The 26,765-nt window shown below is 42.5% G+C and overlaps 1 protein-coding gene and 1 pseudogene across 1 annotated transcript; one reads left to right on the top strand and one right to left on the bottom strand.

Moving 5' to 3' along the window:
* Positions 1 to 5,298: 5,298 nt before the first annotated feature.
* On the top strand, positions 5,299 to 13,683 carry LOC139408035 (solute carrier family 22 member 2-like; annotated as a pseudogene).
* Positions 13,684 to 14,208: 525 nt separating this feature from the next.
* LOC139407103 (plasminogen) lies at positions 14,209 to 26,333 on the bottom strand. Its single transcript, XM_071150500.1, has 19 exons — positions 26,150 to 26,333; positions 24,830 to 24,965; positions 24,631 to 24,737; positions 24,067 to 24,181; positions 23,795 to 23,934; positions 23,239 to 23,359; positions 22,735 to 22,853; positions 21,317 to 21,479; positions 21,051 to 21,175; positions 20,711 to 20,870; positions 16,641 to 16,861; positions 16,386 to 16,534; positions 16,066 to 16,159; positions 15,810 to 15,924; positions 15,607 to 15,681; positions 15,249 to 15,389; positions 15,047 to 15,153; positions 14,739 to 14,884; positions 14,209 to 14,588 (listed from the first exon to the last, which is right to left on the bottom strand). The coding sequence occupies exons 1-19, from the start codon at positions 26,193 to 26,195 to the stop codon at positions 14,424 to 14,426; spliced, it is 2,445 nt and encodes an 814-aa protein (XP_071006601.1). The 5' UTR covers positions 26,196 to 26,333; the 3' UTR covers positions 14,209 to 14,423.
* Between the last annotated feature and the right edge of the window lie 432 nt (positions 26,334 to 26,765).

The following is a 26,765-nucleotide window of genomic DNA, read 5'->3' as shown; positions in this document are numbered from 1 at the left end:
CCCACAGTTGACAGTGCATGTCAGAGCAAAATCCAAAAGAGCAGCACCCTACCGACAAAAAAACTCTTAAATGACGCACAGATGATTTCTGTGAGCGCTGGTGTGCCATCCTGAACAAATGCTCTATTGATTTAATGACATTAATTGTTGACCAGTTGAAGAAGGATTTTATTGAAATGGATAACATGATTAAAGACAAACGCACAACTCTACAATTAGCTGTTAATGATGATGGCATATTCAATGAACTGATGAAAACTAACCAAGCGCTCCAGGACAAGTTGTCAACAGAAATAAAGGAACTTAAAAGCAAAAAATTAAACCAAGACAAAAAAGACAAGGCCGATGATAAAGTCTACTTCTGGAGAAACCCTGACAAGGGAGGTCCTGCTCCCCCTCTCCATGGCAGACGCAGGAGGGGTGCCGCTTACTTCGATCCACCCCAGTCTGATCAACGCTCTACAACCAGCGCCTCATCCGCTTCCAGTTTTTTATTCAACGAGAGACTGGACGGACGGACGGAAGGGCGGAGTTGGCCGCAGTCACGCGCATCGACGAGATGCCGCACCCGAAGGGGTAAGAAGAAACGACTATCAGAGGCAGAGGAGACAGTTCACACGGTCCCAGAACCCACGGGGCTGAGTGTCTTTAATTTATCAAGCAAGATATTGAGCCCTGCCCATGTCTCTTTGCTTAAATAAAGGGTTATATTTTGTGCCTACAACCCAGTGCAACGATTTTGATGTTACATGTTTAAATTTAAGGGAATATTTTAGCTCCCCTAATTCTGACACTTCTATTGAACCAGTAGGTTGCTCTCCTGCACATACTCCGATACCTCCAGCAAATCGCAATCACTCTATTGAGACAAATTGCAGGCTTGTGGAAAAATATGTTGGACATCTCCTTGAGAATAAACAGGGGTCCAAATCTTTCCATAATTTACCTAAGGGTGAAAAACAAGCTTTGCTTGATTTACAATCCGATACGTCAGTCCTTATTCGTCCTGCTGATAAGGGGAGGGTCGGTTGTGCTCATGGATAGGACAGTTTATGTACATGAGTGTCATAGACAGCTGCTTGACAACACCTTTTACAAGAAACTCAGAAGTGACCCTACTTCCCAATTTCAGAATACTATCTTTACTGTCCTAGATGGGTATTTAAGTTCTGGTCAGATAACCAAAAAAGAACATGACTTTTTGGCTATGCCACTTTCTATACTTTGCCGAAATTACACAAGAATGTTACAAAACCTCCAGGGCACCATATTGTAGCGGGCATTGATGCAGTAACGGCCCCTCTATCTACTTTTGTTGACTTTTTTATTAGACCACTGGCAGATCAGCTCCCCTCCGTTGTAAAGGACACCAGCAACATGATCTCTATCATTGAATCTCTTGATCCTCTCCCTGAGAATACCTTGTTAGTTACTTTTAATGTTGAGTCGTTATACACATATTCCACACGAGGGCGGTATTGAAGCTATGGAACATTTTATTCTGCAACGTGACCCTAATGAACTACTTCCAGTGCATGCATTATAACATTGGCTGAAATAGTACTCACACAACTATTTCATGTTTCTAAATTATTTCTTTATTCAGATGAAGGGTACTGCTATGGGATCACCCATGGCTCCCAACTATGCTAATTTGTATGTGGGTTACATGGAGAAACAGTTTATTTTCAATCCTCTCAAAAAAAATGTTTTCTTACCTAACATCATTATTTGGAAACGGTATATTGATGATATTTTTGTTCTATGGAGGGGTGATGCAAAACAGCTTCAGGCGTTCCATGCTTTTCTTAACTCCTGTTCTGAGCATCTGAGATTTACTATGCAATCTGACACACATCAAATCAGTTTCCTTGATCTTCTGATCTTGTGTGAAGATAATGTTCTATACACTGATCTTTACAGGAAACCTACTGATCGTAACAGTTTGTTTAGGGCTGATAGTTGTCACCCACTTCCCTTAAAAAATAGTTTGCCCTACAGCCAATTCTGTCGAATCAAAAGAATTTGCAAAAAACAATCAGATTTCGACAGAAATATGGCTGAGACACAAAGAAAGTTCAAGGAGAGGGGCTACAAAAATGATCAGATTAATATTGCCATTGAGAAAATTCAAAACAAAATGAGACATGACCTTTTTCAAAGTCAGTCTTGCAAAAAGACGCATTCTTGTGTTCTAACTACCCCGCTATTCAAAGCGTTCTGAACAAATTAAGGGGATTGTTCACAAACATTGGCACATTCTAAAATCCGATGATAGTCTCGGTAATGTGTTTTCGGACCTTCCCTTGGTCGTATTCTCGCGGGGCAGAAATCTCAGAGACCAATTGGTACACTCTGATTTATCACCCCAAGATATTCCTGAACAACGTCTATTTGCGCCCCTACTGGATGGAAATTACAAATGTAATGGCTGTGCTCAATGCAATGGCACTTACAAATGTAGATCCTTCAAACACCCACAAACAGGGAAATCGATCCCAATAAAAGGTGTTATTACTTGCTCCACTAAGGCAGTTATTTATCTTATAACTTGTTCTTGTGGTAAAAATTAAGTGGGTAAAACAAAGCGCGAATTAAAAGTACGTATCTCAGAGCATTGTAGCACCATTAGGTGTAAAAACTTTACTTATCCAGTTGCGGCCCACTTCTTGAAGGCAGGCCACTCGATTTCGTCTCTGCGTTATATTGGCATCGAACATGTCACCCTCCCTAGGAGAGGGGGTGACCTTGATAATTTATTGTTAAAACGAGAGGCTGTCTGGATCTTTAACTTAAAGACCCTTGTTCCCTTCGGTCTCAAGGTAGACTGATCTGAAGCCATTCTTGTGATTATTGTGACTTTGCCATTGTAATTGTTTGGAAGCTTGTGTAGTCTCAAAGGTATTTATGATCGTATGCTATCCATTTGTTGTTTGTATGCTGTTCGTTGTATGCCATTTTAATATTTAATAATTAACCAATGATATTAGGCCACTCTTGGCCATGATTACAAACACCTGTGTCTTTTGACACTACATAAACGAGTCATCCTGCAGTGTTTGTGATTATACCCTGATGAAGACAGCTTGGCTGTCGAAACATTGGTTTTTGCATCTGAGCTCCTAGAGTGTTCGGCTCTCTTTTATTTTCAAGAGCAAAATCCAAGCCATGAGGTCGAAGGAATTGTCTGTTGTGCTCCGAGACAGGATTGTGTCGAGGCATAGATCTGGGGAATGGTACCAAAAACTTTCTGCAGCACTGAAGGTCCTTAAGAACACATGGCCTCCATCATTTTTAAATGGAAGAAGTTTGGAACCACCAAGACTCTTCCAAGAGCTGGCCGCCTCGCCAAACTGAGCAATCGGGGGAGAAGGGCCTTGGTGAGGGAGGTGACCAAGAACCCGATGGTCACTCTGACAGAGCTCCAGAGTTCCTCTGTGGAGATGGGAGAACCTTCCAGAAGAACAACAGTCTCTGCAGCACCACCAATCAGGCCTTTATGGTTTAGTGGCTAGACGGAAGCCACACCTCAGTAAAAGGCACATGACAGCCAGCTTGGAGTTTGCCAAAAGGCACCTAAAACAAGATTCTCTGGTCTGATGAAACCAACAACTCTTTGGCCTGAATGCCACGTGTCATGTCTGTAGGAAACCTGGCACCATCCCTACAGTAAAGCATGGTGGTGGCAGTATCATGTTGTGGGGATGTTTTTTATTTTATTTATTTTTTTACCCCTTTTTCTCCCCAATTTCGTGATATCCAATTGTTGTAGTAGCTACTATCTTGTCTCATCGCTACAACTCCCGTACGGGCTCGGGAGAGACGAAGGTTGAATGTCATGCGTCCTCCGATACACAACCCAACCAAGCCGCACTGCTTCTTAACACAGCGCACATCCAACCCGGAAGCCAGCCGCACCAATGTGTTGGAGGCTACACCGTGCACATGGCAACCTTGGTTAGCACGCACTGCGCCCGGCCCGCCACAGGAGTCGCTGGTGCGCGATGAGACAAGGACATCCCTACCGACCAAGCCCTCCCTAACCCGGACGACGCTAGGCCAATTGTGCGTCGCCCCACGGACCCCCCGGTCGCGGCCGGTTACGACAGTGCCTGGGCGCGAACCCAGGGACTCTGATGGCACAGCTGGCGCTGCAGTACAGCGCCCTTAACCACTGCGCCACCCGGGAGGCTCGTGGGGATGTTTTTCAGCGGCAGGGACTGAGAGACTAGTCAGCATCGAGGCAAAGATGAACGGAGAAAAGTACAGAAAGATCCTTGATGAAAACCTGCTCCAGAGCACTCAGAACCTCAGACTGGGGCGAAGGTTCACCTTCCAACAGGTCAACGACAATAAGCACATAGCCAAGACAACGCAAGAGTGACTTCGGGTCAAGTCTCTGAATGTCCTTGAGTGGCCCAGCCAGAGCCTGGATGTGAACCCGATCGAACATCTCTGGAGAGACCTGAAGACAGCTGTCTAGCGACGCTCCCCATCCAGCCTGGCAAAGAGAGAAGATCTGCGGAGAAGAATACGAGAAACTCCCCAATACCTATTTAGAATAAGGCTGTAGTGTATCAAAATGTGAAAAGAGGGAAGGGGTCTGATACATTCCTGAATGCACTGTAACAGTGAGTGTATTTTTGACAGTTACTTGCATGCCATTCTATAGAAGTGAATGGATTGTGTTGTTTCTGTGAATTTACATTATGCTGTGTGAGCAGAGAATATTAAAGATGTGTATCTTTACTGATGGTAACTCTAATACTATTTAAAAGGTTACACCCCCCCCCCCACACACACACACACACACACAAGTGACAATTATTTTATTTTGTTATCTTGCAGGAGTATACCCAGAATTCCACAGTGTCCAATTTGCACTATAAACACCCAACTTAGAATAAACTATGCTCCAAGTTCACTTTTTGAGAGTAAAGTATTTGCATAATAAAAGTACTCTCAGTGACAGAGCATACTATAAATATGTCAAACTATTTTTTATTGCGGAAATTAATCTAAGAGTTTTCAAGGGCTCTCTTTCTTAGTGAAACAGTAAGAACGTGTGTTATAATACAGACATGCTACACAGTGGAATTGCATAACTTCAGCCATCTCTAGCTCTTCAGCCAGACAACGGCAGCCAGCTCTTTAAAGGGTGACATGCTGAGTCAGTTGGCGATTCAGTGCATCGTTGGTCAACCTCTCGATTGGAATCTGTGATTTTAAAACCCCGGCACAGATCCCACTGCAGTCTCACATGTAGTGTCTCTGCTTCTGACACCTAACTGTGTAACCATGACCACTTTCAATGAAATTCTGGAGCAGGCACTGAACTTTGGTCAAAAGTGCGTATTTTCTCTGGTGTGTACTGTCTTTTCCTTTTTCTGGGGTCTATGTGAGCATTGTGTTCTAGGGGTTCACCCCAGAGCATTGGTGCTGGGACTCAGGGGTGAGTCAGATTCAGCAGAGTTGTGGCTGGAACCTGATGGACACTAGAAAGATCACAGTCCCAGTGGTTAACACCTCAGGAGTGTTGGTCCACAGCCAGTGTGAGCAGTATGAACTGGACTGGAAGGATACGGGTCTGACCTGTGACAACTCAGAGTCTGACGCCCTCCGCAGCAAAGCTCCCATGAACTCCTGCAAGGAAGGATGGGAGTATGACTACAAGGGGAGACAGTCCTTTGTGACTGAGGTGAGAACTTTACTCACTCAGTGAGATTACAATTTTCTGATTAGACAATAACTTGTATTGTTATGCAACTCTGAACAATTGAATGTATTAGGACATTCAAATGGCAGTAAATTATAAGGTATTTGTTCATTTCAGTTTGACCTGGTGTGTAATGATGCCTGGGTGAAGTATCAAGCTACATTCAGCTTCTTGATGTTCAACCTCTTGAATGGGGTTGCTTGAATACTTGTAGCAGTGGCTCCAAACTATACTGACCAAAAATGTAAACAGAGCAATTTCAAAGTTTTTCTTGAATTACAGTTCATATAAAGAAATCCGTCAATTGAAATAAATTAATTAGGCCCTAATCTATGGATTTCACATGACTGGGCAGGGGCACAGCCATGGGGTGGGGCCCACTTGGAAGCGAGACCCACCCACTGGAGAGGCATGTCCAGCCAATCAAAATGAGTTTCTCCCCACAAAAGGGCTTTATTACAGACATAAATACTCCTCAGCACCCTCGTACTGCCAAATTCTCTAAGATTACAGTGGAGACAGCTTATGGTAGAGAAATGAATGTTAAATTCTCTGGAAACAGCTCCCAGTGGACATTTCTGCAGTCAGCATGCCAATTGCACACTCCCTCAAAACTTAAGACATCTGTGGTATTGTGTTGCGTGTCAAAACTGCACATTTTAGAGTGGCTTTTTATTGTCCCCAGCACAAGGTGCATCTGTGTAATTATCATGCTGTTTAATCAGCTTCTTGACATGCCACACCTGTCAGGTGAACGGATTATCTTGGCAAAGGAGAAATGCTCACTAACAGGGATGTAAACAAATTTGTGCACAAAATTTGAGAGAAATAAGCTTTTTGTGCGTATGGAACATTTCTGGGATCTTTTATTTCAGCTCATGAAACATGGGACCTGCAATTTACATGTTGCATTTATATTTTTGTTCAGTGTATGCTTGTATTTTGCACAATCTTTGGCTTTGCTGTCAAGGGAGGCTGGATGTCTGGATATGTGCTTAGTATGAAAAACACAATTTGTCCCACAAAAGTTAATGCACACAGGCATAACGTTAAGTCGCTTTGGATAAAAGTGTCTGCTAAATGGCATATATTGTAAAAGTTAATAGATTAACTACAGAGTATATGATTTTGATAAATAATTAACAGCAAATTAGTCTGTTTTAGCAAATATGAAGTTATATTTGATTTCTTATACAACATTCAACTGAGGAGGATGGTGAAATTACAGTATGTTTTAGTAATAACTCTTGCTTGATTAAAGTTACTTGCTTTACTATAAAGTAAGTGTCTTTTCTGTCTCCTCAGTCACTGAGCTGGTGGGAGTTGAGTAGATGAGGATGGTGGATGTGCTTTTACAGATGTTCTTCAGTGTGGGCATTTTCATCCTGACCCTCATTGCCTACCTCATCACTGACTGCCACTGGCTACAGATGGCCTTCACTGTGTCATACTTAATTTTTTCTGTCCTACTTCTAGTAAGGATATATATCGTTAAGGCCTGCTGTCCATGGGCAATGCCCTACTTTACTGCATGATTCTAAAATACTAATGTTGAGCATCCTGCTTCATCCCAGCTATGATCAAATATAGTAAGTGTGCAATATCTGAGAGAAAGCCTGATATAAAATGGTAATACCGCCCCGTAGCACTCCCATCTGTTGGCATGAAATGCTTTGAAAGGCTGGTCATGGCTCACATCAACACTACCATCCCAGAAATCATAGACCCACTCCAATGCACATACCGCCACAACAGGTCCACAGATGGCTCAATCTCTATTGCACTTCACACTACCATTTCCCACCTGGACAAAAGGAATACTGTTACGACTTCTATAAATGGTGCGGTGGAGGAGTCAAACGCAGAGAGCAGGTAATATCGTACGTGAATCTATTTATTCCAACGACAGCGGAGACATGAACATGGCAACACTAGGGCGTATGAAACCACCCGTCCAAAATACACTGGACTAAAAATGTCCGGAAAATAATGAGATAACACTTATACACCAACACCAAAATAACAGAGAACAAGCCCGCACAAATACCCAGCGGGCCTAGTGCCCTTAAATAGCCTCCAAACAACACTAACTCAAAACAGGTGTACCCAATTGAACCCAATAAACAGAAACAAACGGAAAGGGAATCGATGGCAGCTAATAGGCCGGCGAAGACGACCGCTAAGCGTCGCCTGAACAGGAAGAGGCACCATCTTCAGGGAGATTCGTGACAAATACCTACGTGAGATTGCTCTTCATTGACTACAGCTCAGCGTTAAACTCCATAGTGCCCTCCAAGCTCATCACTAAGCTAAGGACCCTGGGACTGAACACCTCTCTCTGCAACTGGATCCTGGACTTCCTAACGGGCCACCCCTAGGTGGTAAGGTTAGGCAATAGCACATCCGCCACGCTGATCCTCAACATGGGTGCCCCTCAGGTGTGTGTGCTCAGTCCCCTCCTGTACTCCCTCTTCACCCACGACTGCATGGCCATGCACCATCATTAAGTTTGCCGACGACTTAACGGTGGTTGGACTGATCACCGACGATGATGAGACAGCAAATAGGGAAGAGGTCAGAGACCTGGCAGTGTTGTGCCAGAACAACAACCTTTCCCTCAACGTCAGCAAGACAAAGGAGCTGATCGTGGACTACAGGAAACAGAGGGCTGAGCACGCCCCCCATTCACATCAACAGGGCTGTAGTGCAGCAGGTTGAGAGCTTCAAGTTCCTCGGTGTCCACATCACTAAAGACCTATCATGGTCCAAACACACACACACAGTCGTGAAGAGTGCACGACAATGCCTCTTTCCTCAAAAGGCTGAAAAGATTTTGCATGGGCCCTCAGGTGTGCGTGCTCAGTCCGGTCCTGCACTCCTCTGTTCACCCACAACTGCGTGGCTGCTCACCACTCTAACACCATCACTCTCGTGAAGAAAATATAGAAATACAGGGGGCGGAGATCGTGGTGCTTTGTGATAATTTGTCCGCGAGTGGGTTACCCACCTCTACTATCTGTTCTATTGGCCAACATGCAATCACTGGAAAATAAAGTGGATGATCTCCGTTCGAGACTATCCTACCAACGGATTAATCTAGAGGCGAAAGAAACGCAGACCTATTTAGGCGAGGTGCTGGCTAGCTGAGCAGAACACTTGAAAAATTAAAGGAGAGCTGCACACTAGGAGCTCAGATGCAATAATTTAATAACCAACGTTTCGACAGACAAGCTGCCTTCATTATACCCTGATGAAGACAGCTTGTCTGTCGAAACGTTGGTTATTAATTTATTGCATCTGAGCACCTACAGTGTGCGGCTGTCTCTCCTTTAATTTTTCAAGTATCCTACCAACATGACATTAAAAACTGTAATTTCTTATATTTCACAGAGTCGTGGCTGAACAACGACATGGATAATATATAGTTGACTGGGTATTCCGTGTATCGGCAGGACAGAACAGCTAAGTCTGGTAAAACGAGGGGTTGGGGTATCTATTTGTCTATATCAGCTGGTACACAATGTCTAATATTAAGGAAGTCTCGAGGTATTGCTCACCTGAGGTAGAGTACCTCATGATAAGCTATAGGCCACACTATCTACCAAGAGAGTTTTCATCTATATTTTTCATAGCCGTCTATTTACAACCACAAACCGATGCTGGCACAAAGACAACACTCAACGAGCTGTATAAGGCCATAAGCAAGCAAGAAAATGCTCAACCAGAAGCGGCGCTCCTAGTGGAAGGGGACTTTAATGCAGGCAAACTTAAATTTACCTCATTTCTACCAGCATGTCATGTGCAACCAGAGGAAAAAAAAACTCTAGACCGCCTTTACTCCACACAGAGATGCATACAAAGCTCTCCCTCACCTTCAATTTGGCAAATCTGACCATAATTCTGTCCTCCTGATTCCTGCTTACAAGCAAAAACTAAAGCAGGAAGTACCAATGACTCGCTTAATACGGAAGTGGTCAGATGGCGCGGATGCTACGCTACAGGACTGTTTTGCTAGCACATACTGGAATATGTTCCAGGATTCATCCAATGGCTTTGAGGAGTATACCACCTCAGTCACCTGTTTCATCAATAAGTGCATTGATGATGTTGTCCCCACAGTGACCGTACGTACATATTCCAACCATAAGCCGTGGATTACAGGCAACATCCGCACCAAGCTAAAGGCTAGATCCTGGACTTCCTGACGGGCCGCCCCCAGTTGGTAAGGGTAGGCAACAACACATCTGCCATGCTGCTCCTCAACACAGGGGCCCCTCAAGGGTGCGTGCTTAGTCCTCTCCTGTACTTCTTGTTCACCCACGACTGTGCACGACTCCAACACTATCATTAAGTTTGCTGACGACACGACAGTGGTAGGCCTGATCACCAAAAACGATGAGACAACCTATAAGGAGGAGGTCAGAGACCTGGCAGTGTGGTGCCAGGACAACAACATCTCCCTCAACATCAGCAAGACAAAGGAGCTGATCATGGACTACAGGAAAAGGAGGGCCGAACCACGCCCCCATTCACATAGACAGGGCTGTAGTGGAGCAGGTCGAGAGTTTCAAGGTGTCCACATCACCAAAAAAACTATCATGGTCCAAACGCACTAAGACAGTCGTGAAGAGGACACAACACCTTTTCCCTCTCAGGAGACTGAAAAGATTTGGTATGGGTCCCCAGATCCTCAAAAAAGTTATACAGCTGCACCATCGAGAGCATCCTGACCGGTTGCATCACCACCTGGTATGGCAACTGATCGACGTCCGACCGTAAGGCGCCACAGAGGGTAGTGCGTATGGCCCAGTACATCACTACTTCCGAACTCCCTGCAAACCAGGACCTCTATACCAAGCGTGTCAGAGGAAGGCCCTAAAAATGTCAAAGACTCCAGACACCCAAGTCACAGACTGTTCTTTCTGCTACCGCATGGCAAGCATTATCGGAGCGCCAAGTCTGGGACCAAAAGGCACCTGAACAGCTTTTACCCCCTAGCAGTACGACTACTGAACAATTAATCAAATGACAACCCAGACAATTTACATTGACCCCCTTTTATTATTTCTTTCTTTATCGTAGCCCTTTCCTGCAGCCAAATGACCTAGTGGCCTTATGGGTGGAATGTTATTAATATTTTTCATAATTGTATAATTAATAAACATAATTGTATTCATGTCGCAAATCTGGTGTCTCTATGTTAAACGGTTTTGTTATATCTCAGTGTTCTGTGATGTACAGTATATAAAGTGTAATATTGGGATGCAAACTCAAAATGTAATACATTTTTATTCTATATCTGACATGCTACAGGTGTCTTCTTGTCACATCTGCTCCTGCCAAGCCCTCTAGTGCTCATCCAGGGTCTCCTTGACCTGCAGCCACTCCTCCAGTGCTCTCTCCCTCTCCCTCTCTCTGTGTGTGTGTGTGATTGTGTGGGCAGAGACAGGTATGCTGGAGTCAGAGCAGATCCCCACCAGCTGCAACCTGTTCCATAATCAAGACCTCTACAAATACTCAATCCTGCCACTTCCACACTGCCAGATCGTAATTTCTGCTCAGTCAGTCCATGTTTCTAGCCATTTGTTCCTGTTGTCCCTGTTTTCCCTTTCCTTATGTTGTTTTCCTTTCCGCTACAGTTCTGCCTGCTCTGACTCTGGTCCCTGTCTCCAGTCCGACTTCTCGTCAGTCCTGCAACTCTGTCCTGGATTCCCCACTCTACTACCTTCTTGGATTCCCCTCCGGACCTGCTTACCCTGTCCCAACCCCTCTCGCTCCAGCCTCAGCCTCCGCACCCGTTTCCAGCAACCCGCCCGAGCTTCCCCTGGCCTGCACTCTGTCTTCCCTGGTGTTTCAATAAATACCTTGGTTACCTCATCCCAGTCTCCTCGTCTGAGTTTGCTCTTGGGTTCACCTGTTCCGCGTGACACTTATTTTTTTAAGCCGATAACCATGTGTGTGAGGTGTAATACTTTTGTTTCAAAGTAGATTTGTTTAAGACTACCAAGAAACACTCTGTGTGACCCTGATTTATCCCACTACAGTACAAGGTTAATTGTTTTGCACTGACTCCCTTGCACTGGCTCTATGCACACTCTCACACACTACACTAACACTCTAATACACACACACACACATGCATATTGACACTTCACACACTCACACATGCTACACACACTCACTTTCACACTTCACACTCAGTGCTGCAACTCTGTTTATTATCTGTTAAGGGAATTTTTATCAATAATGACTAATTATGTATACATTTCAATCAGGACTGACTAATCAGAATACTATTATGTTACTGTATATGTACTAATCAGAATACTATTATGTTACTGTATATGTATGAATTTTATTTCTTAATCCTAGTACTGAATCTATTGTGTGTAAATATAATCAAGAATTAGAACAATGACTGTCTGTTCCTTGGTAGAAATGAATGAACGATATCTTCAGACTGGCTAGAATGCTTATCTACACAAGAAGACCTTGGCTCATAAATTATATTAAATTGGTAGGGAGACGATGTGGGAAGGCTTGGGATACTGCCTTTGTACCAGGGTGGGAGAAGAGACAGGTTGGTACTGGAACTAATGACGTCATTTTCAGTTTATAACCTGTGGTAACCTGTATCGTGTTCAGTACTCTCGTGAATAAACTCTGCTGATTGACTTTAAGACTGGGCTCTGTCCATTATTATAGAATAAGGGTCTTACAAATCCTCATGAATTGACAGAGTGTTTCATTTTAATTGGGTGTTAAAACATAGAGCAATTTAATTCCTGTAACTATTATCTATCTTGATTGCCAAGTCACTTTCACCCCTACCCTCCTATACATACTGTATTACCTCAACTACCTCTTACCCCTGCACATTGACTCGGTACTGGTACTCCTTGTATATAGCCTCGTTGTTTTTATTGTGTAACAATTTCCTTTTTATTTGACAAATATTTGTCTTACTTTTTAACTCTGCATTGTTGGGAATGGGCTCGTAAGCATTTTACTGTAAAGTCTACACCTGTGGTATTCAGCGATTGTGACCAATAAAATTAGATTTGATTTAATACAGTACCCCATCTTATTTAATGTGCAGAGTGCATACGGTACATAATGTCTCTCTCTAACAGGTTACTTCAGGGTCATGGGTCAAGACAGTTCTGGCCCGCATAGGCCGGTTGAGCATCACCATGGCTTTTGATATGGTGATGTTTGTGAACAGTGAATTATACCACACTGTTGTCAGGTAAGTGTAACCAGGGGGACATACAAAACGAAGAGGTAGCATTTCAAAATGGAGAACTAATAACTAAGAGAGGACAAAATGTATGGGAATTGCTTGGAAATACGACAATTGTTTCTTTCTTCAGGAACCTCGTTGTGTCAGTGTGCTCCACTCTGTGTGACATCGGAGGCATCGTGGCCCCGTTCCTGCTCTACAGACTGGCTGCCATCTGGTTGGAGCTGCCACTCATCATCTTCGGTACCTGTTTAAAACACTAATTAACCTGTTATAAGATGCTTATACACCTGAGTCCATTGCTGGGTAAAACTCAATGTGTTCATATGTTGTGTTGTACATACCACATAGGGGCAATAGCGTTCGTAGCTGGAGGCCAGAGGTGTTCCACTTCCTGAGACCATTGATGACATTGAGTTCCCAAACAGGTGAGATTACTTCAACATTGTTCAAACTAAACTAAGTTGTATTTTAGAAAGTTATATGGGGAATATGAATGAATTTACATATTCCATTGGTGATCAGAAACAAAGAAAACCACCTGAAGAGTCAACAGCTGACAAATCTCTTGCCCACTAACATGGCAACCAACACAGAATCCACAATCATCTGATTGGTCTTCCTCCTATACCATATTTATGAATCTATGTAGCATAGCCTACATCCTACAATATGTTTGTTGCATTTGTTGTTTCCAAAAACATGATGTGAATCCTATTTTGTTGTTATTTTGGTATTTAAATATATGTTTCACTATACATCCCGGGTGTCACTTTCTGTTCCTTTGTTTTGTCTTTTGTTTTAGTATAGTCAGGGCATGAGTTGGGTGGGTTGTCTATGTTAGTTTGTCTATGATTTGCTATTTCTGTGTTTGGCCTGGTATGGTTCTCAATCAGAGGCAGCTGTCAATCGTTGTCCCTGATTGAGAACCATATTTTGGTAGCCTGTTTACCATTGTGTTTTGTGGGTGGTTATTCTGTTTGGTGTTGTGTTGCACCTTACAGGACTGTTCGTTGGTCCTCCTCTCTATCTCCAGACGACAAGCGTTACACCCGGCCATCTCCTCATTAAAGTAAGTGTTTTGAGCGAAAATGTTCTCATTCTTAAATTTCAACTATCTCAAGTTATCCCAAATGTTAATATAACCCCAGTTATGTTAATGTTATACTTTTATTTTTGACTGACCTGACAGGACTTAATAAAGAGGTTTCCCATTCAAGATCCCAATTGCACACAATCTGCTACACAATGTCAGTTGTTTAATTTTATTTTTTTAACATTCCTTCCAGGCTAGCACATAATTGCATTGCTAAACAATTGAATTATTTAGTTTTCTTAACAAAAATAATGAACCTTGCAATTTCTGACACTTACCACAAGTATTTAATTTGTACTTTCAATTCTTAACAAAGCTAGATTTGTGGTTCAAATGACACATTTCTCCAGATTATGGAGAGTAGGGAGTTAAGAATGAATCTTCATCTGACTGTTAATCCAATCCGTAAACTTTGATACTCTGGCGTACACTCCTGGCTTCAAGGCGTTGGCACAGCCCAGACCCCAGGATGTCACTCCCTGGAGGACAAAGCTGTTCTGGGCATGACACACCAGAGGGCCACCACTGTCACCCTGGAAGAGGGCAAAAACATCATCACCACCATTATCATCATCACTCTAAAACAGTTATGTTTAAAATCACTGTGGAAACTGCAGTTTACAACCAACCACACAGTCCTCACTGATATTGAATGACTACTAGTTGTTGCTGAGCATGTATACCTGACAGCTGTCTGTTCCCCCTTCAATGTTCCCAGCACACATCTCATGGTCCTTGACTCTGTTGTTCAGGTAGGCAGGACGATTACACACTTTATTTTCTATAACAGGGAAGCCCGTCTCCTTGAGGAGCCCATCTCCACCAGTTCCTACCAACACAAAGATCAATGTTTCATGTCAGAAAATATAGAAAATAATTGCTACATTTGCAACAACAAAAGTAATGGAGTCCTGAACAGAAGAATGACTTAATTCTGTCTAATGTTATGAGAGAAATCACAAGGGTAAAAAAACATGCATGACTCTTGAACCTTGTGTCTCTCCCCATCCTGTCACATAGCACTCTGTTCCAGGTGGTACCACGTAATCCTTCTCGGGTAAGCATGCTGGTAAAACCTTGTCATTTATGAGTGCAGGGCTGCAACCAATCACACAAGTGTTTTTACAGCCTCTGACTTCCAAACAGCAAGACAAATGTGACACATTTTATTGAGTTTTTCTGGCCTCACTCACGTTTCTAGCTTCAGCAGTGCAATGTCTGTCCTGTCAGGTCCCAGGATCAGTTTCTCCAGGTTACGCTCCTGCTTGGTCACTTCATTTGCTCTCTCTGTTTGGGTTCCCATGAACACCTTGTAGGCAGATGGCCTCTTTGATCTGATACGCACAAACATAGAAAGACAAACTTTTATTTAATCCATAATTAGGGCCTCACAGTAAACATTACTAAAAAGTAATGCTCTTCCTCTGTTGTGTAAGAGGCTATCACTCAGCCACTACTACACAGTATATGTACAGCTGCTCTTCTTGTTGGTATACATTTATTGAGTAATAAACCTCAAGACAACTGAGTTAATGCGGACTGCTCTCTCACCTCTCCAGGCAGTGGGCAGCAGTGAGGACCCATTGAGGGGCGATCAGAGTTCCCCCACAGAAATGAACACCAGTGCTTTAGGAGGACAGACAGAAGAGTGAAGAAGTTAGTTATCCAAGAGATATATTGTTTTATCTGTCTGGATGGAAATATCAATACATTAATACAATTTGTGAAAGGGAATGGGATGCTATCCTCCATACTTGGTCCTCAGGCTAATCTGCCAGGGCCATGAGTGGGGTTTGGACACACAGCCTCCAACGATGCGACCAAAACACCTCTTGGGTTTTGTAACCGGCTGCCCACATTTCAAGCCAGCTGAAGAGCAAAAAGACAGTCTTATTTGTGCATTCTACCATGTACACAGTAACCAAATTTATCTGGATGTAACACGTTTGTTTCAGCACAGCCATATGTATAATGATTAACAGAAACTGTATCTCAATGTAGGCCACATACCGCAATCTGGGATTTGGCAGTAGTCCCATTTTTTGCTTCTGTCTGTGGTGTAGCACCATGGTCCATTCACGTCATTGTCAGGGTTTCTGCAATTCTAACAGTGAAAAAAGACGCTGAATTAATTGAAGTACATCCTCCCAAATGTCACCTCTATCATATGCAGTACTTCCACAGTATTGTTTGACATTATTTAAAGGCCCAATGCAGCTCAATATCAAATAACGTCTGGGTAACAATTAAGTAGCTTACTGTGATTGTTTTCAATTAAAATGTTCAAAAAGAGCCTTTAAATACAGTACATCTAAATTCCATGGACTTACGTTGGACTCCAGGCCTTTGTCAGGGTGGGATTCAGGGTTGAAACTGGCATGCTGATGGGGGCTTTGGGAGCTCCACCTCTGACATGTGACACCCAACATAGTCATAGAAGTAGGACCCCTGTATGTCCCCCCATTGCCCACCTTGCAATCTGAACGTCAACAGAAAACGATATCAGTATATAATATAATAAATTGCTCCCCTGAACATTGACAATGTAGATTGAATGAATGGATTAAAGGATTAAAAAGGATGACCAGCTGAGGGTGTCTGATCGGGTGTTGGTTTGGGCTGATCAGGTTTGTCAGGCTTGTCAGGTTTGTCAGGCTTGTCAGGTTTGTCAGGCTTAGAAGTAGGCTTGGGAGGCGTTGGGCATTTCTCCACAGCGCAGAACTCCCAACGAACAGAGGGGTCAGTGGTGTAGCACCATGGAGCACGGTCTCCATCAGGGTTCCTACACAGGTTTCTTCTCAAATCGCTGTGAAACATAGGTAAAAGACATGTCATCTAATGTCCTCAGACACTGAATAATGACACATTACCTTGTTTGGCTTAAAATTGGGGTTGGGAATTGCCAGGGATCTCACGATACGATATTATCATCATACTTACACTACCGGTCTAACGTTTTAGAACACCTGTTCATTCAAGGATTTTTCTTTAATTTGACTATTTTCTACATTGTAGAATAATAGTGAAGACATCAAAACTATGAAATAACACATATGGAATCATGTAGTAACCAAAGAAATGTTCAAAAAAATCCAAATATATTTGAGATTCTTGAAATAGCCACCCTTTACCTTGATGACAGCTTTGCACACTCTTGGCATTCTCTCAACCAGCTTCATGAGGTAGTCACCTGGAATGCATTTCTATTAGCAGGTGTGCCTTGTTAAAAGTTCATTTGTGGAATTTCTTTCCTTAATGTGTTTGGTCTTTTACCAAATAGAGCTATCTTCTGTATAACAACCCTACCTTGTCACAACACAAGGTAGGGATGGTATACAGAAGATAGCCCTATTTGGTAAAAGACCAAGTCCATATTATGGCAAGAACAGCTCAAATAAGCAAACGATAGTCCATCATTACTTTAAGACATGAAGGTTAGTCAATGTGGACCATTTCAAGAAACTGAAAGTTTCTTCAAGCGCAGTCGCAAAAACCATCAAGCGCTATGATGAAACTGGCTCTCATGAGGACCGCCACAGGAATGGAAGACCTAGAGTTACCTCTGCTGCAGAGGGTAAGTTCGTTAGAGTTACCAGCCCAGTTAAATGCTTCACAGAGTTCAAGTAACAGACACATCTCAATAACACCTGTTCAGAGGAGACTGTGTGAATCAGGCCTTTATGGTCAAATTGCTGGACACCAATAAGAAGAAGAGACTTGCTTGGGCCAAGAAACACGAGCAATGGACATTAGACCGGTGGAAATTTGTCCTTTGGTCTAGAGTCCAAATTGAAGATTTTTGGTTCCAACCGCCGTGTCCTTGTGAGACGCTGTGTGGGTGAACGGATGATCTCCGCATGTCTATTTCCCACTGTAAAGCATGGAGGAGGAGATGTTATGGTGTGTGGGTGCTTTAATGGTAACACTGCCTGTGATTTATTTAAAATCACAAGCAGTGTTATCCGCAGTGTTAACTACTTTATTTAGAACCACAGGCACACTTAACCAGCATGGCTACCACAGCATTCTGCAGGGATATGCCATCCCATCTGGTTTGGGCTTAGTGGGACTATCATTTGTTTTTCAACAAGAAAATGATCCAACACACCTCCAGGCTGTGTAAGGGCTATTTTACCAAGAAGGAAAGTGATGGAGTGCTGCATCAGATGACCTGGCCTCCACAATCCCCCAAACTCAATCCAATTGACATGGTTTGGGATGAGTCAGACCACAGAGTGAAGGAAAAGCATCCAACAAGTTCTCACGATATGTGGGAACTCCTTCAAGACTGTAGGAAAAGCATTCCAGATTAAGCTGGTTAAGAGAATGCCAAGAGTGTTCAAATCAGTCATCAAGGCAAAGGGTGGCTATTTGAAGAAACTCAAATCTCAAATATATTTTGTTTAACACTTTTTTGGTTACTACATGATTCCATATGTGTTATTTCATAGTTTTGATGTCTTCACTATTATTCCACAATGCAGAAAAGAGTAAAAATAAAGAAAAACCCTTGAATGAGTAGGTGTTCTAAAACTTTTGACCGGTAGTGTAGGTGCCAATACAATATGTAATACGATTCTTGCGATTCTCACGATTCTGTATGTACTGCGATTCAATACTGCAATTCTATTGCGATTCGATGTTCCAAACATATTGCTCACCATGTCTGCTGCAGAGGGACAAGAGAGAGCCATTACAAAATGATCAGTCATGGTAATAAAAGTGCTGAAAACATGTTGGCTCACCAGTTAAAAAGAAGATCAATCTAGAGAAGGAGAAATACCTGAGGTTTTGAGCAGGTACAGCCAACTACCACTAGTTAAGTTAATGGGATACTTTAGGATTTTGGCAATGAGGTCCTTTATCTTCTTCCCCGAAGTCAGATGAACGCTTTTATGTATCTGCTTGCAGTTGCCCCCCAAAATATGCAGTTGAAGTCGGAAGTTTACATACATTTAGGTTGGAGTCATTAAAACTTGTTTTTCAACCACTCCACAAATTTCTTGTTAACAAACTATAGTTTTCGCAAGTCGGTTAGGACATCTACTTTGTGCATGACACAAGTACATTTTCCAACAATTTCACTTATAATTCACTATATCACAATTCCAATGGGTCAGAAGTTAACATACACTAAGAAGACAGTGCCTTTAAACAGCTTGGAAAATTCTAGAAAATTATGTCATGGCTTTAGAAGCTTCTGATAGGCTAATTGACATCATTTGAGTCAATTGGAGGTGTACCTGTGGATGTATTTCAAGGCCTACCTTCAAACTCAGTGCCTCTTTGCTTGACATCAGCCTCAGAAAAAAAAATGTAGACCTCCACAAGTCTGGTTCATCCTTGGGAGCAATTTCCAAACGCCTGAAGGTACCACGTTCAACTGTACAAACAATAGTACGCAAGTATAAACACCATGGGACCACGCAGCCGTCATACCGCTCAGGATGGAGGCACGTTCTGTCTTCTAGAGATGAGTGTAATTTGGGCGAAAAGTGCAAATCAATTCCAGAACAACAGCAATGGACCTTGTGAAGATGCTGGAGGAAACAGGTACAAAAGTATCTATATCCACAGCAATATACTGTATATAGTCCTATGTCGACATAGCCTGAAAGGCCGCTCAGCAAGGAAGAAGCTACTGCTCCAAAACCACAATAAAAATCTGCACATCGGGACAAAGATCATACTTTTTGGAGAAATGTCCTCTGGTCTGATAAAACAAAAATAGAACTGTTTGGCCATAATGACCTTTGTTATGTTTGGAGGAAAAAGGGGGAGGCTTGCAAGCCAAAGAACACCATCCCAACCGTGAAGCTCAAGGGTGGCAGCATCTTGTTGTGGGGGTGCTTTGCTGCAGGAGGGACTGGTGCACTGCACAAAATCGATGGCATCATGAGGTAGGAAAATGATGTGGATATATATTGAAGCAACATCTCAAGACATCAGTCAGGAACTTAAAGCTTGGTCGCAAATGGGTCTTCCAAATAGACCATGACCCCAAGCATACTTCCAAGGTTATGGCTTAAGGATAGCAAAGTCAAGGTATTGGAGTGGCCATCACAAAGCCCTGACCTCAACTCTACAGAAAATGTGTGGACAGAGCTGAAAAAGTGTGTGCGAGCAAGGAGGCCTACAAACCTGACTCAGTTACACCAGCTCTGTCAGGAGGAATGGGCCAAAATTGACCCAACTTATTGTGGGAAGCTTGTGGAAGGCTACCTGAAACGTTTGACCCAAGTTAAACAATTTAAAGGCAATGCTACCAAATACTAATTGAGTGTATGTAAACTTCTGACCCACTGGGAATGTGATGAAAGAAATCAAATCTGAAATAAATCATTCTCTACTATTATTCTGACATTTCACATTCTTAAAATAAATTGATGATCCTAAGACAGGGAACTTTTAACAGGATTAAATGTCAGGAATTGTGAAAAACTGAGTTTAAATGTATTTGGCTAAGGTGTATGTAAACTTCCGACTTCAACTGTATGTACTGTGTATATATAAAACACACTTGATACTTGGAGTCATAGAATCAATTTCATTGATCCCCCCCATTTCTACTTTAAATGACCAGATAGTAGAATACAGAAATAAAGTTACAGATGATCTAGATAGAGATTATATTTGACCATGCTCTAGGCCTCACGCTTTAGGGAAGTCCTGAGGTGTCTTCTTGTGACTGTGAGGTGTCATCGAGCTCCAGGACTGGCATTTCTTCCCACTGATGGTCTCTGTCACCATGCCACGATATTCACTCCCGCTGCCCACATAACAGTCTTCCTCAGCTGGAGTGGGAGCTGCGTCATCTGAACATCAAAAATAATATGAACCCTGTTAACCAAATATGAATTTTGGTGGAAAATGTAGGATGTATGGATTGATAGTGGATGATATGAGTTTCATTATGTAGTTAGTGTATAGCAATTTTAGCACCCTATATAAATCCAATGCATTATCATCATCATCACACGACAGTGTAAAGTGACCTGGTCCAGGAACGTCTCCACAGCTAGGCACCTTGCAGTACTCCCAACGTGTCTCTGGGTCTGTAGTGTAGCACCAGGGCATCCTCTCATTGTCTGGGTTCCTGCAGTAGTTCAGGTCCAGGCCTCTGACAGGAACACAAACAACCACTCATATTGGTTAAGTCACAGTCAGTCTGCATCTTCAAGACATTAAAACACTGACAAATGCAATGCTCTGCTCTTGTTTAAGTAAAAACAAGTTGCCCAATCCCGTGGGTTGATCTTACTTGCATGGGTAGTTGTCTGGAGTTCTGTTGTGCTTTTGGGGCGTCTGAGCTGCCCAGACCTGACAGGCTTTCCCAGACGTTGTCACGGCAACAGTTCCCCTGTAGGCACCGCCGTCGCCTGTGCTACAGGTGAGCTCCTCCACCACTGTGGGAGGCTCAGAAGCTAGGGGAGAGGGAGAGAGAAGGGAGATAGAAGGGAGAGTGAGTAAACACGTTTCAATTATTTTTATGTGAAAGAGCAGGGGTCATGGGGAGGGTCCTGCTTTTTGCTCCATAAATGAGGCACTGTGCTTTTACTGGTATTTCCAGCATTATCCTGCAAGTGTTGCTGCAGGTAGATAATCCTAGGAAATATTCTGTAATTGACACAAGTTGTCTTCAAACAATCAATCAACGTCTGGTTGTGATCGTGTGTTTGGGCGAGGTATCACCTGAGCCAGGAAAAACATAGCTTTGCGAATCTTGATCGCACAAAATCTTGATCGCACAAAACCTATTATTTGGCAAGGGAATACTATTTGTAGATCAGTCGTTCTACACCTCACTTTGCTCAAGCTGATCTTCTCCAACAGACTCGGAAGTTGTAACTACAAATTGGTCAATTAGGGGGAGTTAAAGGGGAGAGTCAATGAAACCAAACATGAAAGTGCAGTCTATATAAAAGTACAGTAAATGGAAAGACCAGAATATAGTGTGTAAAAATTCTGCTGGGACATTTGCTGCATATGACAATAATATACACTGAGTATAACAAACATTAGGAACACCTTCCTAATATTGAGTCAGGGCATGGACTCTACAAGGTGTCAAAAGTATTCCACAGGGATGTTGGCCCATGTTGACTCCAATACTTCCCACAGTTGTGTCAAGTTGGCTGGATGTCCTTTGGGTGGTGGAACATTCTTGATACACACGGGAAACTGTTGAGCGTGAAAAACACAGCTAATACCCTGTTCAAAGACCCTCTGAATGGCACATATACACAATTCATGTCTCAAAAAGTCTACTTTACGACAAACGAAAATGTGCAAAAGACCGTGTTTGAAATCAAGAAATAGAAAAGCCTCTCGATAATAACGGAGAAATTCACTGACACAAACAACCAATATGTGAACAAGTATGGTCAAAATGAAATAGTGAATTTTGCTTTAAAATATTTTGGACTAATCGGATAATTAAGTTAAATGATTATGGTACACATACAACAATTGATTTACACGTGGTGTGAGAAGGTGCTATATTGGCCTCTTGTGGTGAGACGATGACAATGCGGAGTAGAAAAACAACTTGACCAAAAGGTAGATGGGAGACCAATGAGGGAAAAGACTAAAATACATTAATTGGATGGCAGTCACTAGTAGGGTCATGGTGGGCAGAGGGGACAGGGGAGAGATAGAAAAGATAGGGTGAAAGCTCACTGCAGCGAGGGATGGAGCAGAAGTCCCAGCGTTTGGAGGGGCTGGTGGTGAAGCACCAGGGTTTGGGGTCCCCATCTGGGTTCCTACAGTAGTCCTCCTCCAGGTACTTCTCAGGAAGACTAGAGAGACAGGGAAATGGACACAGGAAGAGGTCAAGAGGGGCAGATGAAGGAGCACATGGGTAAACATATAAACTGTAGGTAGCCTAGTGGTTAAAGCATTGGGCCAGTAACTGAAATGTTGCTGGATCGAATCCTCAAGTTGACCAGGTAAAAATCTGTCATTCTGCATCTGAGCAAGGCCGTTAACCCACTGTTCCCCAGGTGCCGAAGACTGGATGTCAATTATGGCAGCCCACCTGTACCTCTCTGATTCAGAGGGGTTGGGTTAAATGCAGAAGACACATTTCAGTGGAAGGCATTCAGTAGTACAACTGACTAGGTATCCCCCTTTTCCTATTTATCCAATATTACATAGAGAGAGAGAGACAGTAAAGTCTCTTACGCGCTGGGACTGTAGCCGTGGTTGTGAGGTTTCTGGGCGTCCCAGCGCTGGCAGGTGTAACCATTCTCAGTGGTAGAGATCTTTCCCCTGTAGTCCTCACCACTGCAGTGCATACATTCCTCTGTGGGACAAACAACAGCACTTTAGAAGTAAAACACTTCCAAATTACACCTACTGTATTAACAAAGTGATGTTATGATGAGGAAAAGTGACTAAGAAAGCGAGTCAACTATTTGTTTAAAGATGTATACACTGAATTGTCTCTATAGCAGAGCCCTTTTTGTTTCTTGATAGGACTCTTTTGGGTTCCATGTATAACCCTCTGTGGAAAGGGTTCTACATGGAACCTAAAAGGGATCTACCTGGAACCAAAAAAAAGGGGTTCTTCAAAGGGTTCTCCTATGGGGACAGCCGAAGAACCCTTTTAGGTTCTAGATAGCACTTTTGTTTCTAAGAGTGTAATCTGCTTTTGGGATTTTAACTTTTTATACCAACATGACATCAGCTATTTGATCATCTTATTGGCAGTGGGGAAATAACAAGATATTAAGGGTACCGCTGCAGTCCTGGACGTTGCAGGTCTCCCACCTGGTCTCAGGGTCTCTGGTGTAGCACCAAGGTCCTTTGCTGTCGCCATCTGGGTTTCTACAGAAGTTGGACTCCAGGTCGGCATTGGGGTGTGTTGAAGGGGTCATGCTGTGGGAATGATTCTGTGAATTTACTTCTGCTGCAAAGAAATCTAACCACACAAGTTGCTTGTAGTCAATAATATGTAAATAAAATACTTTATAGGAATACGAGAAATATTGTAGGTGTGTGTGAGCATACTTGGGGTTATGGGGGTATTTTGAAGCCCATCTCTGGCATTTCTTCCCTGATTTTGTTTTGGACTTCGTTCCTCTGTAGTCCATACCGATTCCATTCACACACTCCATCAAGTACACTATAAAGACATAGAATAGCATGTCTCAACAGTAGTAGGTGGGTGGATTGGTTAATAATCTTTGAGATTTAATTAGGCAAGTTCAGCAATATACTAAACACCCCTCTTGGGTAATCAAAAAGCCTCATTAGTCCTTTACTATCTGAGACGTTGTCATATATGGTCAGTATGTATTTGATATACCGTATGTACCTCCCACTGAAGGACTGATTGGACTGGGTTGTTTAGATAATCTGCATCACCTCTTCTGTTTGCTTACAGACACAGTCCAAACCTCTTACTGGACTCTCCACAGAGGTTAGCTAAATATTAACCGAAAATAATGTGGACTAATACAATCACATGAAACTCACAGTCCTACATTTAGCTCATTATGCATTCATGATGATAGGAAGCCCTTTCAGGCCTAGCTACTTAACGAGAGAATCTGAAAGGCTTTTAGGACTTGCCTTTCTTTTCGTAGAGAGCTGTGCTGGTTCTTCTCAGAACCTGCTCTGTTTTGGTGTTTGCAGGTATTGTCATACATTCTTGATCCTTTTCAATGTATATAAAGGACCTGCCAAGAAACATTCAGAATGAAATCTGACTATGTAACTCATGTGTAAATCATTATTGCTGTTCATGTAATGGCCATAAGCCTTAAGTTACCTGCAAGTGAAAGCTGTTTCAGCATTACACTTGATGGCACATTCTAGGACCGTGCCTACTGAGTACTCCCTCTTCAATATAGACATAATCCGGGCGCCCTCTGTTTTTGCATATTCATCCAGGATACCCGCACTGACTGAATAGACAAACAGATAAGAAATAATTAGTAAGACTGAATTTGCTTACAATTGCTCTGTGATGCAAAGCTAAAACTCAATGGTTTCAGGGCTAAACTGCTGTTAAAGACCACTATAGGATAGAGGTTGCAACATGAAGGTATATTGACAGATTAGCCATTTGTGGAGTGGACATACACCACAGACAAAAAAAACAAGTTATTTCAAAACCATGTACAACTAAGAGAAATACATAGAAATGTTTGTGTAATGAACAGTGTTTTAACACAACACTGTTCCTTTTACTCTTAAATACAGTGCAAAACGTATTGTATTTACTCATTCTTCCACAGTAGCCTACTTATTATACAGCAGTAAATCTAGCCCAATAAGGCACGAGGGGTTGTGGTATATGGCCAATATGCCACAGCTAAGGGCTGTTCTTAGGCACGACACATCGCGGAGTGCCTGGACACAGCCCTTAGCCGTGGTATATTTGCCATAACCCACAAACCCCAGAGGTGCCTTACTGCTATTATGAACTGGTTACCAACGTAATTAGAGCAGTAAAAATAAATGTTTTATCATACCCGTGGTATACGTCTGATATACCACGGCTGTCAGCCAATCAGCATTCAGGGGTCGAACCACCTAGTTTATGAATAGTAATTAAACTGGTTGTGGTAGAATATGGACACATAGGATATACAGTATAAATGATGAGGGTGGCAGGTAGCCTAGCGTTCAAGAGGGTTGGACCAGTAACTGAAAAGCTGCTGGTTCGAATCCCTGAGCGGACGAGGTGAAAACTCTGTCGATGGGCACTTGAGCAAGGCACTTAACCTTAATTGCTCCTGTAAATCGCCCCGTATAGCCAATCAGTATTCAGAACCTCCCAGTTTATAAAGGCTATTAATGAGTTACAATACTCTGTACAGTAGGCCTATCTGCAAGATTAATTACACAGTAAGAAGAATAATACAGTTTTAAGGTTTGACAGGAGATAATCTTACCAAATTATTAGATTAAAGAACTAAGCACACCTGAAGTAAATTCATAAACACAGGAACCTAGCAAAAAACTTCAGTGTACAGATAGGACTCATTTGTGAATAAATGCTCAATTTGCAAGTATAAACACTGTGTGGGAGTCCTTCAGTTCACTTCAACTTAAAATGTGTAAAATGCTGCCAGCTGTGTCTTACCTGCAGAGAAAAGGAAGCCTAGCAACACTGCTTTGTACAGGTCCATGATGCAGCACTGTCAAGCAGTGCGTACAAACTCACCAGTGGGATACGTTTTGTGTCGTTTAAACCATGTCAGTGAGACAAATAGATAGATTTCAGTCATCAGTCAATCATTGGCCTAACAAGGACATGGAGCAGAGGTCAGGCTCTGTTTGTCAATTGGCTTTTATTCCATTCAGATACATAGTACTGTCATGATGTACAGTAGGCTACAGCTCCTTTCAGCCTAACTGATTGTGAAATCTTTCATCCATAACTCATTTTTATACTGTATGAGGGATTTGTATTCTAATCAATAATGTTGTGTCACTGTATGTACAGCCACACCTCAAAACCCCTAATAGAAATCAAAGACAGAGGTAGTGACATGTTTTAGTGCAAAAATCAATAGGTTAATGCAATAAATTAAAGTAGATTTAAATGTTTCAGATGTTTTGTTTCAGAGCATTTCATTTTGATAACAAATTATCTGTGTACACTAGTTTTGTCTAAAATCGATATTGGTGGTTAATTATCAGCTAATAGAGACCAATGTCCTCTTTTACAAACAGAACTTTACCAAACAACCTACTTA

Source organism: Oncorhynchus clarkii, chromosome 4 (genome assembly GCF_045791955.1).
Source record: "Oncorhynchus clarkii lewisi isolate Uvic-CL-2024 chromosome 4, UVic_Ocla_1.0, whole genome shotgun sequence".
Taxonomy (NCBI): Eukaryota; Metazoa; Chordata; class Actinopteri; order Salmoniformes; family Salmonidae; genus Oncorhynchus; species Oncorhynchus clarkii.
The sequence above is the reverse complement of the archived record's forward strand: the minus strand, read 5'-3'. Positions and strand labels throughout refer to the sequence as shown.